We start from the raw sequence: 16,677 nt of genomic DNA, 5'->3' as shown, positions 1-16,677 counted from the left end.
TGACAAGATGAGGTTTCTCTGGGTCACATAGCTCTCTTGGACCCACTACCCAGTAATGCTTGTGGGATCTCTCTCAAGGGATTTAAAAAATCAAAGGTGTGCCCTGCAGATCCTGGTCAGTCAAGGACATCTGCACATTAGGATGGTTCCCAACTCCTGCTCTCTCACCATTTCACTCAGCCCTCAAAATCTGGGCCTTTTGGAAGCCACCATCCCTTGTCCCTCCTAAGGAGTCAAAAGGTAAGGTAGCCAAAGGGCACTGAGATATGGCCAACCCAACAGGGACCCAGAGTTTATGCCAGGGAGAGGCTCTGTTGAGACACCAGCATCCTCTGGAAATTCTTTTCTGTGAGTCAGATGAGCCAACTTCCTTATTTTTGTGTCTTTTCTACTTCTCTATCAGGTTAGTCATTTGCTTTTGGAGGTGAATTACATTCTCTGTTGGAGAGCCTAGTGCTCCCCACTATGAAGATGTGTTTGTAAACTGCATTGAGAATGTCACAGCATACACAGCCCAAACCCTGCTCTGCATTCTTCTGGACACAGGACTCAGATTATTGATTGGTCTCCTGTGAACCCCAGCTCTTTCTCTTTAAAGTGTCAAGCTACTGTATGACGGAGTTGTCTGAGGTCTCCAGGACTGTGGTGGAGCTCAGATGTTAAGGAGTTGGTGTCCTCTGAGCTCTTGGTAGGCCAGAGCAAGAAAGAACAGCAGACTGTTCTCAGGTCATGCTCAGTGGACAGGGTCAGATTGCCATGAGTTCCTCTTGAGACTGTGCACATGCTTCCTGTCTTTCCCTGTGGTGGAGTTATTTTGGGGATCTTGTGCTTAGCTGCTAGTATAGATCTAGGTTAAAGATTAAGGAAATAAATGTAAATGCAGCATTGTTTTAAAAGAGATATTTTGGTGTTTTGTCTGCCTAACCTCCAGGTTGCGTTGGGAACCCACTGTGAACTATAAAGTGCTGAGCTTGCCAATAATACACGTCCTTAGCTGCACCAAGCTTTGGATCCCCTGTGTCCCTTCTTTTATCTGGCTCAGCTCTTCAGTCGCCTTCAAAACTATAGTCCAATTTCTAATCATGGCTTTTACTCACTGCTAGTCAAAGGTAGAAAGGTGTAAAGTCCAAGGCCATATGAGAGACCCATGTCCCTGGGTTTTAGAGGAGAGGACTTTGGGAAAACTTCCTGGAAGGTGCTGTGGCTTGGGTGTGTGCTGAGTGTCCTGCATTGTGACTGACGGCCTGGTCTGCAGTCTGACACTGTTGGAATGTGGTAGACCATTTGGTAGTGGGGTCTAATGGGAGGTTCTTGGGTCATTGGGATATGCCTTCTGGGTAGTTTGTGTAGGACTCCTTGGTAGTTATCCCAGGAACGTTGCTAAAGAAGAGCCTGATTTGTTCCCACCCAATTTTCTCTGCTTCTGGCTAAGATATGATGACCTGATTTGACCCATATCTCCACCATGGTATAATGTGGCCAAGAGAAGGCCCTCACTAGGACTGGCTGATGTGGTCGCCATGCCCTTGGACCTCCAACACTGTGAACTCAATAAGCTTTTCCTCTTAAAAGTTAGCTGCCTCAGATAACTTTAACTCAAATATGACTAATCCTATGGGTGATCACTAAGAGTTCCTTCTCAGGATTAGTCAGTAAGAAACAGTAACAAGGAGCCAATATGTCCCCAGTGCTGTTGGGTGCCAGGTACTGATTCATTGAATTTTCATAGTAATCCTGAGGGGCGTGCTGCCATTATTGCCATTTCACAGTTGACCAAACTGAGGATTAGAAGACCTGGTGGCTTGCCCAGGCCCGTGGGACAGCTGGCATGTCAATCTGTGAGTACAAATCTATTTGAGCTAAGAGCTCAGTGACTCTAGAGTTGTCCCTTATCCATTGGGCTGGTGCACCCCTCAATCGTTTAAGATTGGGAGCCCAACACATGGGGATCCCAACAGCCAAACCAGTCCACACAGCCAACTGCCACCCAGAAATCCCCTTCCCTTTGTGGAAGCTATTGAAATTTTCCATCCCCTTCTTGCTGTGAGCCTGGAGCACAGGCTCGACTTCACCAATACCCCCTCCATGCCCAAACCAGAGCCTGACTCGGGACTTGGGCTGCTTCTGCTCTTCTGCCCCTCAAAGGCCCTCCCTGCACCCCTGGAACACTCAGCACCATCCCCTTCTTGTCCTCAGGCCATTGAGACAAGCAGGTTCTGCAGGCAGTGCTTTGCCCAGCCCTGGCCGTGAGACCCCACAACAGCACAGCAGAGCCTCTCGTGCCTTTGACCCTCTTTCAGCAGCGAAGTCAGAACCTGAACTGATATCTCAATAAATTCCCTGCCCTCCATGGATCAGCTACTGAGTGTTCAGCACCCATCTGTTAGCTGGGGGCATGAGGGTGAACATAATTACGAAGATTTCCAACGTCTTTCTTATTGAAATGACAAAGTTTGAGAAGTTCCTTCCTCCAGTCCAAGATAACGAGGAAGCATTTACACACCTCAGGGGGGTTTCCTCCCTCCACAGTGTCCTTTGTTCTACAAAGGAGCTCAGGGTGGAGGAAGCTGATGAAGTTCTAGGGCAGCCTGCCAAATCTAGCACCCATTAGCACACAGGCCCCATGGCACAGCAGGGAGGCACCCACAGAGACAGAGACAGAGACAGACTGGCAGGAGAGAACTGAGCCCAGAAGTCTCAGACACATGGCAGTGTAGAGACCCAGAGAAATCATGACAAAAAAAAAAAAAAACAAAAAAAAACGGAGAAACAGAGACAGCACCGAAGTATAAACTGAATGTCAACCTGCTGCAAACGTAACTAACTTTGAAATGAATCAGTAGCCACATTATTTAGGCCCCCTGGGGAGAAAGAGTTCACTGAATGGGCTATTGTTTTGCAAACCTGCTTTGCAGTACCTGGCCACCCCAAATAATGTGTGTGTGTGTGTGTGTGTGTGTGTGTGTGTGGATATATATATTTATTTATTTTTAAATCTGATGCAATCTCCATACACTCCTTCCAAATTCTTGGTGTTTTGAATTTACTCTCTTTTAGCCCTTCAGGTTTCAGGTTAGAAGATGGCACTCAGGTGAATGTCCCTTGGTTTGCAGGCCTGCAGCTCTCCGGACGCCACCAACAGCCTCTGGGGAATGGACTTGATCACAGGAGAATGGACTGGGGTGTGGGATGCCCAGTCCTTAGGCGAGAATAGAAGGCCTTGTGCAGCGGGCTGTTGGCAACTACCCCCTTCTAGCTGCCTGGCTTTGGCTGTTTTGTCCTTGTTACTGTTGTCTGTCCCCCACAGCCAGAGGGAAATAGCTTTGAACATCCTGAAGCACTTTGAGGCAAAGGAGCAGTCCATATCCCCCAAGGAGGAGAGGCACAATTCCCAGCTCCTGTTTGTTGGAGAAGTTCCAGGGCAGAGGGCAGGGGCATCTGGCAGGATGAGAATGTCAGGGCACCAGGAATCAGGATTTCCTTGCTCTCAGCTGTGGCCATGGGCAGGTCACCTACACCTGATGAGCCAACATCAAAGGGATAATGGAGAGAATAAAATGATGGGCCCATTCATTAATTCAGCAATATATTTGGGGACAGGGCTGTGATGAAACAGAGGGGATCCCCTCCATGAGGCCTGCTCTTTAGAGAAAGCAGAAAGGGGAAAGCTGTGTTAGTTCCGGGGCTGCAGTGACCCAGACCCCACCCTGGCTGGCTCAGAGGACAGCAGAGCTCTCTCACTGTTGTGCAGGTCAGGGGTCAGCAGGATTGGGCTTCCCTTGGGCCGTGAGGGGGGCCGTGAGGGAGACTGTGTCCCAGGCCTGTCTCCTTGGCCTGCAGACCGTGTTCACACATTGTCTCCTCTCAGGGTATGTCTGCGTCCAGATCTCGTCTTCCGCTAAGAACATGGGTGATGTGGGAGGAGCGTCTGTCCCCATAACTCACGCTAACATGGGGACTCTGTAGGTATCTTCAAATAGGTCACGTTCAGAGTACTGAAGTGGGAACTTTATAAGAATCAGGAGGAGGGACAACATTCAGCCCATAAAAGTATATGAACAATATAATTGTGATATGAAACTTAATGGGGAAATATGATTAAAAACTGCCTATGGCAGACAGTGTGCCTGTGAGGAGAGGAGCAGAGGAGCTGGCTGGGCTCTGAGGAGGCAGCACAGGAGCTGAGACCCGAGGAGGAGAAGGAGCCAGGTGAGGAAGAGCTCATGCAGGAGGCGAGGTAAGACCGCTCAGTGGCTCTCTCACCCAGCTGCGGTCCTCGGCTCAGGCTCTTGTCCTCTCCATCCAAACTTCTCCCCAAAGCTCCATCCCCCTGAGACAACCCAGGCTTAAGATTCCCATTTCCATTCCCAGCTTCCATTTTCCCTGCATATGACTGGCCTTCCAATGTGTCTTCCTGCTTCTAGAACAATCTAGAAACAAGATTCCAGCCAACTGCAAAACAGAAAGGAGATACAGCAACCGAACAAGACTGGGTGCCTGCTTCTTCATGATCATTTACTCAGCAAACACAACAGGGCCTCCACCATGTGCAGGGTTCATCCTTGGGCTGGGGACTCAGGTGAGTCAAATTGGACGGTGCCCCCACCCCAGAGCATAAGGCATGGAGTGAACGAAGCCTCCTCAGACTGCTTAGGATAGGAAATGGCACCTGCAATGATTCACACCAGGCTGAGCCGAAGCATTTGCCTCCAGTTCCCCAGGGAATCTCCACTTGTAAGAGAATGAATGCCACCCATGAAAACAGAGACCGTCAGAGAGGAGACGTCAGAGAGGAGACGTCAGAGAGGAGACGTCAGCTAAAGAAAGACTGATTTCAGTAACATTTAGAAGATGAAAATTTAGAGGGACAACAACTTCAGTCTCTTTCTCTGCTCTGACCAGCTGCATGGGGAGTGGTGATGAGAAGCATGTGGCTTGGGCTGCAGAGTTCCATCGGAAGCCGCATGGAGACGACTCCTCAGGCAGGGAGAAGGACAGTGGTTGAGTGCAGCCAGGACCTTGTAGTGGTTAAGGCACAGACTCCGGGGGACTGCTGGCTTCACCCCTGTGCTTGGCCCCCACACAGTGCATTACAGGTCAAGTTTCTGCACTTCTCTGTAGCCCTTTCTCCCCATCTGTACACTGGGGACAGTGCCTTTCTCAGGATCACGTGTTGGAAATTGTTGAGCCCCAACATTATCTGTGCTCAGTATCTAAAATGGTACTCAAAATCCTGATGCCGTGTTCTTGGGAAGAGGCCTCTGAGAGGGCCAGGGAGCACAATGATTTTAATGAAATTTTCATTTAATGATTTTAATGAAAATTGGCCAAAATGTGAGAAAGGCTCATGCACACTCAGGTGGGTGGAACAGCCTGTGTTCTACAACACAGTGACACATCCCTCTGCACCATGACAACAGATGCCACATGTTGAACCCTTTCTGTGTACCGAGCCCTGTACAAAGCACTCTCCATCGCACCCTCTTTATTTAAAACACCCATCTTCTGCACAAGGACACTGAGCCTTCCAGAGGTCTGCAGGCTGCCCCGTCGCTGTGTGAGCTGAATTTGAACTTGTGCACAGCCAATGCTCCCCTGTGACATGACTGGAGCTTCACACACACTGTGATGGTGCCCTTCCTCCGGTCAACCCCAGAAGGCAGCCCCTGCCATGGCTGCGGTTTTCCCCTCTGAGCCCCCTAGCAGGGAGCCCAGCTTCCAGGACCTTACCTGAGTTCCAGGTGCAGGTGCAGGACACCAGGCAGGTGTGGAAACCAGCTGAAGGTCACAATGTTCCACAGAGTCAGCTTTAGGCAGCGCAGGCCCAGTCCATATCTCCAGGGAGTGGCAGTGCCCCATGTCCCCACAGTCTCCAGGTGTGTGCACACATACCCACTCAGGTGCACACGGGCAGCTGACTTCATGCCTCCTTCTGTGCTAGGGGTGAAGTCCAGGGTCTCACTGATGCTGGGGAAGTCCCCCACCACCAGAGCTACATTCGGCCCTTTTCCATTTTTATTTTATTTTGAGACAGGACCTTGCTAAGTTGCCCAGGCTGGCCTGGAACTTGGGATGCTCCGGCCTCAGCCTCCTGAGTAGCGGGTGTGCACCAAGGTTCCCTGTCCTACCCTGGCCTCCCCACCCCATTTTTTATCAGTTGAGGAAACCCTGTGCAGGACAGACATCCTGCATGTCATTCCTCTTTTTAAACCACTCCCGGCTGTGTCTGGAAGCCCTACACTGTAGCCTGCCCTGCCCCAGCGTCAGCCCCAGGAAACCTCTGCACCTGGGCTGCTCCTAGCGCTCTTTCCTGGGGTCGGCCCAGGTGGATCTGACTTTCTGCAGCCCTTGGGAGGGCTTTTCTTGTTTTTTTTTTTTTTTTTTTTTCTGACTTGATGCTTTTCCCAGCAATTGCAGTGTGGCTGGCTCAGCTGGGCCTCTTCCAGGGTGGCCGAGGTTGGCCCTGCCGGGTTCCCACCCCTCCTGCCCCCGGGAGGCCTCAGGAGGAGCAAGCCTGGGGGTGCGGGCCTCCCTCCCTGGCCCTCGGAGGGTCTCTGCCTGCTTTCCCACGTGGGGTGGCCTTCCCCCCAGCAGCGGTGGCTGCCGCAGCCCCTGACTCCACCAAACCTCCCAGAGATCTAACTTTTTACAGACACCTACCCGGGGGGCTTCACGGGGATAATATTCAACCTCTTCTAGGGGGAACCTGGGCTTGTCGCATGGGTAAACTGCAGCACTGCCCACCGGCCGCAGCGCAGTTGGCCCAGGGTCATCACGCAGTTGGGCTTGGGTACTCGATGACGTCATTGCCACTGCAGGTCAGCTCCTGGCTTGGATTAGAATGGCTCTTCACTCTTTAGGGGTGCTACAGTTCAGCGTTTACATCCTAACCCTCCTAACCCTCCTAACCCTCAAGGTGGCAGTATTAGGAGGTGCAGCTTTAGGAGGTGGCTAAGTCAGGAGGTTGGAGCCCTCGCCCTGAGCAAAGGGGCTGTGGAGGGTCCCTTGCTCCCTCCAGCCCTGAGCTTGATGAGAAGGGCATCTGGACCATGGAGTGGGTCCTAGCCGACAGCAAACTTGCAGGCGCTGTGATGTTGGACTTCCAGCCTCCAGGACCCTGAGACGTAAACCTGTGGTTTCACACTGCCCCAGCCTGGTGTTCTGCTGCGGCAGCCTGCATGGACCCCAGGGAGGTGACTTCCAGGGTGCTTGCCTGCTCTGCGGCTTCCTCAAGGGACTCAGGGTTTCTGCAGTGATACTGAGCTGTGGGAGCTGAATTTGAACCTGTGCACAGCTAATGCTCCCTGTGTGACACCACTGTCATGGCCCAATATGTTTTACATTCCTGATTTTAAAAAAAAGTCCAGTAGCATCCTGTAAGGCTGATGTCACCCCATTTTAAAGAAGCAGAACCTGAGGCTCCTGGGAGTGGAGCTGTTAGAGGCAGAACTGTGAGCAGGGCTGCCTGGCCCCATTTGGAACCAGAGGTGCCAGGAGGAAAGATGGGGCTGCTTCAGGGTCAGTTTCATTCCTGTAGGACTTCTCGGAGCTTTCACTCGGCATTGTGTGTTCTGAATCTCTACGAGGGGAATTTAGAATGTGTTAATTTGCAAAGCTAGACCAGTTCAGTGAGACTTCCGTGGGAAACACTGGTATTAGGCCCTCTCTTCTTTTCCTCTCCCCTCACACAAAAGCCACCCTTAGAATGCCAGTTCCCCAGTTCCCGCCTCCCCAGACAGCAGTAGCCATGTAGGCTACTCTGAATTGTTCATCCTAATTGAGACTGAACTTTTTGTGCTAGGATGACTGTAGTCACAGGTGACCAAGGCCATTTTCCAATGTGTTCACATCTCTGTTTAACAAAAGCCACACTCAGTAGCCATGGGATGTGCCCAGCCAAGTCCAAAGGCACAAACACCAACACACGCAGGGGAAAATCACTCCCCAAAGATGCTTCATCATTAAGACCCTGGCACATCTGGGCCGGGGTGTAACTAGTGGTAGAGGGCTAGCCTAGGGAGAGAGGCCTTGGGCTTGATCTCAGCACTACAGGAAACAAAGAGATCAGTTTTACACTGAAGTTAACATTTCACTTTTCAAAACTCAAGAAAATGTTAGTTTTGCTTGTTTCAAACTGGAGAAGAAGATCAAAGTCCCATGTTGGGTCTTCCTCATTTATCTGTTGGGTGTTTTGATTTGGGTGTGTGCCAGAGTTTGGGATCAGCGAGACCTGGGGCACTGCAGTTGAGGTGACAGCCAGCCAGGAATTCTCTGGATCCTTCAGCTGGGGTTGGCATGGTAGAGGGACCAACCTTAAGAGAACTCGGTTTTGAAAGTTGGGCGAGACTCTGAAGCCCGAGGTCATCAATGAAGCCTGCTGTAGATTCCCTGTCTGTGGAGCTGGGGCTGATGAGATTAAAGTTATTTAGAAGTTGTTTTGGTCGTTAAGTGACAGAAAGCAACTCTGTTTAAAAGAACTGCTGCGTTGATAGGCTCTGGGTGGCTCACAGGACTGAGGAAGAGCTGAGGGACCAACCCGCTCAGGAAGGCAGGAAGTGGGGGTTCCCTGGGGTCCCTGGAACTAGAGGCTGTGTCTTTTCTAGAATGCTGTCTAATTTTAAGGTAGCCACGCTGGGCTCCAACTCCCAGGAGTGAGGCCGAGACTGGCCCACCTGGGCCAGCTATCTCCCTTTTGACGAGTCAGCTTGGGTGGCTAGAGCTGTTATAAACCCCCCTTGGGAAGGCGGAGGTGGCCCTACCCTCTATGTGTACTTCTCCAGTGAAGGGGGAGACTTCCCAAGGGGGTCAGTTCCGGAGAGCATCAGGGAGCAGATTAGGGTTCAAGGACCCAACAACACTGCAAGAAGGGGATGTGCCACGGTGATAAAGTGAAGGGAGGCAAGGGAATGGTGTGCAGGAAGACAGGAACGGAGTCCCAAAAACAGTTGGTGGAAGAATGTTCCAGAACCCTCCAGGGAATGGAATAGACCTGGAAGAGAAGCTAAGTGGCTTCAGTTCCAAGAGCTCTTTAGAAGGCGGTGACCCAACAGGGTTCAATGGATTGACAGAGCCTTAGCTCACATTCCAACCCACCAAGAAGTCATGTGTTCCCGAAGGGCCTGAAAGCAGCAGGCTCTGCACATATATGTGCCATTTTTGTTTGTATTTTAATTAAATTGGATTTTGTTATAGACACTGCTGTTTATCCACCCAACAGCCAATCTTTAGTTCTTTTCCCAACAGACAGAATCCACCTCCTACAAAAAGCCTGAAGACGCTGGAGACTCCCTTTTCCAAGCACCATTGACTTCCTAAGAGAGGCCATATAACAGTTCTAGCTAATGTAGGCAAAGGGGACTTTTCTCAGGGAAATATTTCCTTTCTTAATGAAAAGAGACCCACAAACAGAATTATCTTGTCACAGGACTGGATTCCTTTCTACCTTTAAGCAGGATTAGATAAGGATGTGTTTCTTGGGAATGCTGCAGCCACCATGTGATCATGAGGATCACTGGCATACTTGAGATGGTGGAGCAAGGAGGTGGAAAAGGCTGGGCATCCTTGAGACATCTACCTCTTGATTTCTTATATTAACAAAACCTACTGATCAAATTGCTTTCAGCTAGATGTTTGGTTAGTGACATCCTAAAACATCTCAATGGATAGCTGCTTGGGATAAAAGCAAGGACTTCTGCATAAAAATGTAGGTTCCTGATTTCTTTTAAAAAATCTGGGGATCTGGCAGGGACAACTTGGAGCACCATTTCTCCAGTGTTGCTCTTTAGTTACCTGCTGTTCCCATCCTCCCTTGTTCCCTGTGTTCCTTTCCTGGTCCCAGGAGCTCTTTGACCTTGCGGCTGATGCCTCTAGTGAGGACTGAGTATGTCCACACAGAGAGGCAGGAGACGCCTTGCACACCACAGCTCCAAGTGGGCTCTGTCCCCTCCCCTCCTATGCCACCTGCATTGCCAAAGAGACTGGTAACCCTTCACATCCAGAAGGGATCAGGGACTAGGGACAAATGCCTTCACCCCCAGCCATTTCATCTGTGCGTTAGGGCGTTATATTTTTTTCACATTAATAGAGCATGAAATTAAAACATATGGACCCACAAAACACCTGCCTCTGTGGGCTGGCGTATGCTGTTAACTATGGCTCCCAAGGATCCTGCCTCACGTTCATGTTGTCATATCCTTTTTAATTCTAATCAAAGCTTTTACACAGCCTATTTGGGGGCCTTTGGTCTAATGATCAGCATTAACAATATTCTGTTTTTTTGTTACTTTGCAGAGTTCTTCCTGGCCATTAATCTTAAAATGTTAAGTATGGATATTAAGTTTCCACTTCATGGTCCAGAATTTTAATTGACCATTAACTGAAGTCTAACTCTTCCTTCTGCTTAATATTGCAAAACTTAGAAAAAACTAGAATCAAAAAGTGTATGCACATATCGGGCTGCCCCCCTACCCCCACCCCATGGTAGTTCCTTTTCCCACATTTCTATTTTTGAACATTGTAGTTTTTATTAACTACCTATTAATTTTGTAATTTTATACAAATTTTAGATCTGGATTTAAAATCACATGTTATGACTGACTATGATCTAACTTTTAAAATACCTCACATTCATTTTTGAAGTTGCTTTCAAAGATGTTAGCTGTTGTGATTGATACAAGTCAATGGTTTGACCTTGATGGACGTCAATTGGGGCCCTCCCTTCCCTCCCCACACCTGTGAGACCATCATGGCAGCTTTGGGCGAAAGCAGTTTGGAGGCACCACAGCTGGACAGGACCGGAGTCCACTGAAGGAGGTCTTCACAAGGTGGTGCATGGCTCCAGGGCCGACCCACAGCAGAGATGACCGAAGGAAGACACCTGCTGGCTCTAAACTGACACATCAGCAGCTGACCCTATAGAGGAACCTCTGGCCCTGGAGCTGCCTTTGTCCTCCAGGGGTCATGCAGCCACACCTTTGGGTGGCAACTGATTTCCTGCACCTTCCCTGGGTGCAGTGGAATTTTCTGTAAGAGGCTGAGCTACAGCGCGGGCTCCCAGACCTAGATGGTAAGGTTGGAAGGACCTGCACCCAGAGCCCAGAGCTCGGTGGCCTCCCCGCTGACACAGTGGCTCGCGCTTCTTTGTTTTCATTGTTCTTGGCAGAGGTCTGTGCATGGGGGTATTCAGCTCGAATCTTTCTAAATAAGTGATGCAAAAAGTGCGGGGAATGCTAAGAGCTTCGCTCTGCGTTTCAAACCCACTTCAAGGACACGCGCTGGGACACGAGCCTTTGCTCCCCGGTGCAGCCGCCGGACCCCCATGGACAGAGCTGGCTTTGGCTGCGCTGTGAAACCCGCTGCAGCTGCGAATGACTTCGCCACACTGGACGGTGCGTCTTCCAGGTGGGAGGTTTTATTGTGATTTACAACCATGAAGGAGGAGGAAGGCGATCGCTACGGCGAACACCAGGTGGAGGGAAGCGGCCAGCCACGCCCACCCGCCCCTGCAGCCCTTCCCTGGTCTTTAGAGAGCGCTTCCGGTGTGTTGACCTTGCAAATTCGAAAACGTTGAAAGGAGACCTCGAGAGTGGCACGAAGACCATCGGCAAAATGGAAGCAGAAGGGAAACTTGGAGAAATAATGGATGAGAAACACACTACAGAAAACCTCTGCCACCGTGTTACGGCGTTGGGGGGAAGAGCGAGCCCGGGGCTCAGTGTCCGTCTCCCGGGACATCATCATACGGGGCCTTCGGTGATCCCCTCCAGGGGCAAGCTGGGCGCGCTGTCCGCCGTGGGCCTCTCCTCCTTCTTCAGCGAGGTGGGCACGCGCAGGCTGACGTAGGGCTTATGGCAGGCCGTGTTGGCGAGCGGCGGGTAGTGCTGTCTGTAGCAGATGTATGCAAAGATGAGGCCAATCACGCCGCCCACGAACGAATCTAGGAAGAGCAAAGGGAGGAAGGCGTTACTCTTCCTTTACACGTGGCCAGTGGAGTTTTCCAGGACGCACTTTTCCCACCTGCTTCTGGGACTGGTTTTCTGTACGTGCGAATCTGTGGTCTCTGCAAGCTGCCATCTCTCCTAGCACGTACCTGTAAGTGAGTACCTGATTCTCTCGCCCCTTTTATTTCTTTAACTCACATCTGAGCATTGCAAGAATTTAGATCTTATTCCTGACTTTAAAAAAAATGTTTTTGGATATTAATGGACCTTTATGTTATTCATTTATTTATATGCAGTGCTGAGAATCAAACCCAGTGCCTCACACATGCTAGGCAAGTGCTCTACCACTGAACCACAACCCCAGCCCTTATTCCTGACTTTGAAGAACAATTTTAAATTCTGAAAGATTACCAGCCATCTCGATAACATCTAAATGCCTGTACCCGTGGGGGCTGACTTTTCTTCTTTCTAGGTGGGTCTCATTGGAGTCCTGAGATCCTGCTGGTGCACCACAAAAATGCAGCAGGTGTGCTGGTGTCTGTTTCCAGGTAAGTGGTTTCCCAGGGAAAAAATAAACCCTGTCTGTGACACAAAGTTACAAAGTGAATAAAGCATCTGCAACATGCCAGGGTTGGCACAGTCAACAGACCTCTGCAGGAGGGAACCTCACCCCTCCAAAGAGCTGCAGATCTCATCAAGTTGAGGAGGTGACAGACAACTGCTGAGGCAGGGGTGGGGCAAGACAGGCCTCTCCACCACCACAGGGAGCAGCCATTCACCAAGGAAGGCATACAACTGGTGCCCAACAGCGACCCCATGAAACCAGGCCTCACTCAGTGTGTGTGTGTGTGTGTAAAATGCTCTAAGTTGTCTCTATGGATTATTCTTGCCAAAATATCCTGGCATGATGGAGAACCTCCCCATCAAAAGAAATTTAGTCTTTTATTAAGGTTGCTGCCATGTTCAGCTGCCTTCATTGGGGATTTCCATTATTACATTTATTACCTTGTACAATCATACAAGCTTCTTGTGGGAACTAGCATCTGCCCTGTTTCCCCCAAACTCACTGGACCAGAAGCCCAGGGTCCTCATTCTACAGCCTGTGCAGGCCCACGGTGCTGCGCTAGATTGGGTCAGCTCATTCCAGGCATCCTAAGTATCTGCCTCTGAGATCCCAGCTTTCACAGTGCAGCAGGCCCATGGGCGGAAGGGAGTGTCCACCTGGGCTCTGTTGAGGGGCCACAGGGCTCCCTAATGATCAGTGTTCAGGGCATAAGTTCCCAGCCTTCCCAGGAAGTTACACCCTGTTCAGAGACTTCAGTTTAAGTCACAAGATAATTCTCTGGCATCTCCTGTGGGGGAAATTTTGAGAGGTTATTGAAGAAATGTATCTTTCCAAAAAAACCAGCTCAATGTTTAGATAATGTGCATCACATTTATCAGTCTTTTTATGATTCTGTTACAGGTATCCAGGCTCTGTTTAGATCAATCAGAATAACTTTTGAGGAGAGGGAACATTTCTCTATTTCATTATCTTTCCTAGAATTGCCTCTGCCTTCAGCATTTCTAGTAGGCTAATAGAAAAACATAAACATCCTATAATACACAGCTTTAAGTTATTTTAAATAAATTCAGCCACATAGTGCATTTCAATTTACTGACCTACAATTGGAAAACAAATAAAGAGGTAATAAGTAAAAGAAAAGCTCTTTTGTTTTAGAAATTTCTGTGATGGCAGCCTGAATGGTTCAGAGCAGAGCACAGTCACTGCTCTGGTCACCAGAGTATGGAAAGCAGCTGGTGATGACCTCTCAAGTACAAACAGACGAAGCTGTTCTCTTGCTGGCAGAGTCCTTGCCACTGCTCCTAGAGAGACACCCAAGCCCCTGTGTCATTCAAGGCTGTTCCCCTGGCCCTGCCACCAGCCCCAGCCATCCCTCCCACTCACTGTCTTCCTGTCAGTTGCTCAAATACACTTGCCTCTTCCCCTTTCAGGACCCAAAGGTGCTGTCCCTCTCCTGGGCTCTTGCAAATTCCTTCTCGTTACCCTGCTTTCAATTTTTATTCATGTTTCAGAGCTCAATTGTATGTCCCCATGCAACGCAGTCCCTACCTGACCCCTGCCATGGACCAAGTCTCCCAGGTGCACACTTTGAGCCTCCCTATGCAGCACAGTGGGGAACAATGTCAAGCTGTGCAGATGAGGGACATTTAACACTGGACTCAGAAGGCTGTGAGGACAGGGCCGTGGCTGCGGTTCCCTCTACACTGGATCAATACTTGCTCACAGCAGAACTAAGTTTGCTGATGGAAATGGATGCACAGTGGCAGTTGGACTGGCTGCTGTCCTGGGTGTCCTTGGGTGAGCCCTTTTCCCACCCTGTTCCTCTGTCGTTTCATCTGCAACACAGGAACACTAACAGGCACCTGCTGGCGAGCAGGACCTCCTGAGGGAGAGGTCCAGGAGTGCGGTGCCCTGGGTCCACCTCTGGAGGCCACACCTGAGGTTCTCTGGTCAAAGAAGAGACTGAATAATTGCCCCTGCTTCCTGCCCTGGGAGTAAAAATCTAAACAACAGATGGATGAGGTTATGGCCGCCCGGCTGCCAACAGGCAGAAAGCCCAGGGGCACATCTGGGCATCTGCTCGGCCCTACGGAGCAGCCATCAAGGTGAAAGCAGGGACATCGGGGAGGCTGGAGGCCACGGGCGGGCAGCAGGCCAATACCTACTCATCCCGAGAGGCACTGTGGGCCCTGCAGAGGCACCGGGGCCTGGAGGGTCCCCATGCCTCCCCTCAGCCCTGACTCAAGAATGTTCCTGCTGAGGAATCCCCAGCCCCTGCCAGGGCCAGTCTCTTCACCTTTCTCAGAACAAATGGAGGTCTCAATCCCCACCTCCCTGAGCTGTGATGGTGATCTAATAATGCTTCTTCTAAAGACAGTGCCGCGGAGCGCGTCCAAATCAGACCCAGGACACAGTCCCCACCTCTGCTCTTCTCATGCTGTCCTCTCATGTCCCTCCCTGGCACTTCTAGGGGACTTCCGATCCTCCCTGCTGCCCCCTTACCTAGCTCTGCTGTTCTCTCAGCACACCTGAACCGCACACACAGCACCCAGGCCGCCCAGTGTGTCCACCTCCTGAGCTCAGCCTTATTTTCATAGCGTTTAAAATAAACTTATAATGAATTTAAAAAACATTTGTCACTCACTGGATTGTAAAGCAACAGGAGCTCTGAATTCCTGAGCAGGCATAATTAACATGATCAAATGTTGTGGCTGCTCAGTGATGAATCTCTTCACATTGCCCATGGCCACCTGCCCACAGAAGGTGCCAGAACTACTTCTAGTTTAAGGTCTTAAAGTTGCACCCGTGCATTGTTGTGTTTTTCCCTCCAACCCCAGGGAACAGCCTCACGGGGACTGATTTTTATTAGCATCTGAAAAGATTCACAATATTTACGTTTGAGCCGTCCATACTATCAAATAGACCAAAAAGTGAAACCTACAAATAATACCACCGGAAGACTCCGCCATGGCTCTGCATCCCATGAGGTGGACCACTGACCAAGGACACCAAACTTTTCCAAGTGTACTTTTCCCAGGTTACGGGATGCAGCAGCCTAAAAGGAAAGGGTCCCTCCTGCCGGCTTAATGGAACGCCACATCCCAGGTGTTTGGGAGGTTCAGGAAGCTGTCAGGGCAAGGGCAGTTCTGCTCCAAACCGCCTCTAGCAGAGCCAGCCTCGGCTATTACAGCGGTGGGAATAAGATCCAAGAAATAACTGACTTTCTAAGGGGCCTGTCATTGAGGGCCTCAAGCGGGCTACTGCAATCTAGATGAATCACATGCAAATCCTGTTGCAGAAAAGCAGACAGGAAACAAATGGCTTTATTAGGGAAAAAAGTCTGCTTGATTTGACTTCATCCCGAATATGGCGGCATGTGAATGGAGGGCTGGAAAGGGAGATGGATGGATCTCAGTGTCCCCGGAATTCAAAGTCCTGCTGCCTCCTCACTTGCTGCTTTCTCTCAGCACACCTGTACTGCACGCACAGCAGGCACTAAGCGCGCTGGCCAGGACTAGGGTGCAGACTGCACAAAACACACAAGTCCCAAGGGCAAGACAGACATTAAGTATTTATTACCGCAGCCCTAGGAAAGGAATCCAATACATACTGTGTGCCAGGACAACAAATGAGACCTAACTCTGCTTGCATGGAGACTGTGTTCGAGTGCAGGAGTCTGCAAGTGATGAGAACCTTTCATTTCCAGCTCAGCCGTGCTCTGCAGCTGCTATTCTCTCAGCACACCTGTACCGCACACACAGCACCCAGGCCGCCCAGTGTGTCCAACTCCTGAGCTCAGCCTTATTTTCATAGCATTTAAAATAAACTTATAATGAATTTAAAAAACATTTGTCACTCACTGGATTGTAAAGCAACAGGAGCTCTGAATTCCTGAGCAGCTCAGCCGTGCTCTGCAGCTGCGATGCACCACACAGTGCAGCCTGCAGTGGACTGGGCTGGGCTGGAGGGTGTGGGGCTCTGCTTGGGATGCCACCCATGGGTTAAGACCTGTAGGATGTGCCAGAATCAGCCAGGGGAAGTGTGGAACAGGGGGCAAGGAGAGCGCCCAAGGTTTCCAGGCAGAGGGAAGAGTCCATAAGAGCACTACGGGAAGAAAGGCTTGGCGAACCTGAACTCAGGAAGGCCGTCTTTTAACAGGGTGGCGGTATCTTT

At 50.3% G+C, this 16,677-nt stretch overlaps 1 protein-coding gene across 6 annotated transcripts in view; it reads right to left on the bottom strand.

Annotated features, from left to right (window-relative positions):
• Positions 1-11,408: 11,408 nt before the first annotated feature.
• PLPP4 (phospholipid phosphatase 4) overlaps positions 11,409-16,677 on the bottom strand; it is a 115,262-nt gene continuing 109,993 nt past the window's right edge. For 5 of the 6 annotated variants that reach the window (XM_081268652.1, XM_081268653.1, XM_081268656.1 and 2 more), the window contains one exon: positions 11,409-11,935. In XM_081268652.1, coding sequence (XP_081124778.1) covers positions 11,736-11,935 — 200 coding nt within the window. In that variant the 3' untranslated portion in view covers positions 11,409-11,735. The remainder of the gene's footprint in view (positions 11,936-16,677) is intronic. The other variant, XM_081268657.1, reaches the window with a different exon arrangement.

The sequence above is a fragment of the Spermophilus citellus genome (genome assembly GCF_964194105.1).
Source record: "Spermophilus citellus genome assembly, chromosome: 15".
Classification (NCBI taxonomy): Eukaryota; Metazoa; Chordata; class Mammalia; order Rodentia; family Sciuridae; genus Spermophilus; species Spermophilus citellus.
This window is presented reverse-complemented; position numbering and strand designations above follow the sequence as displayed.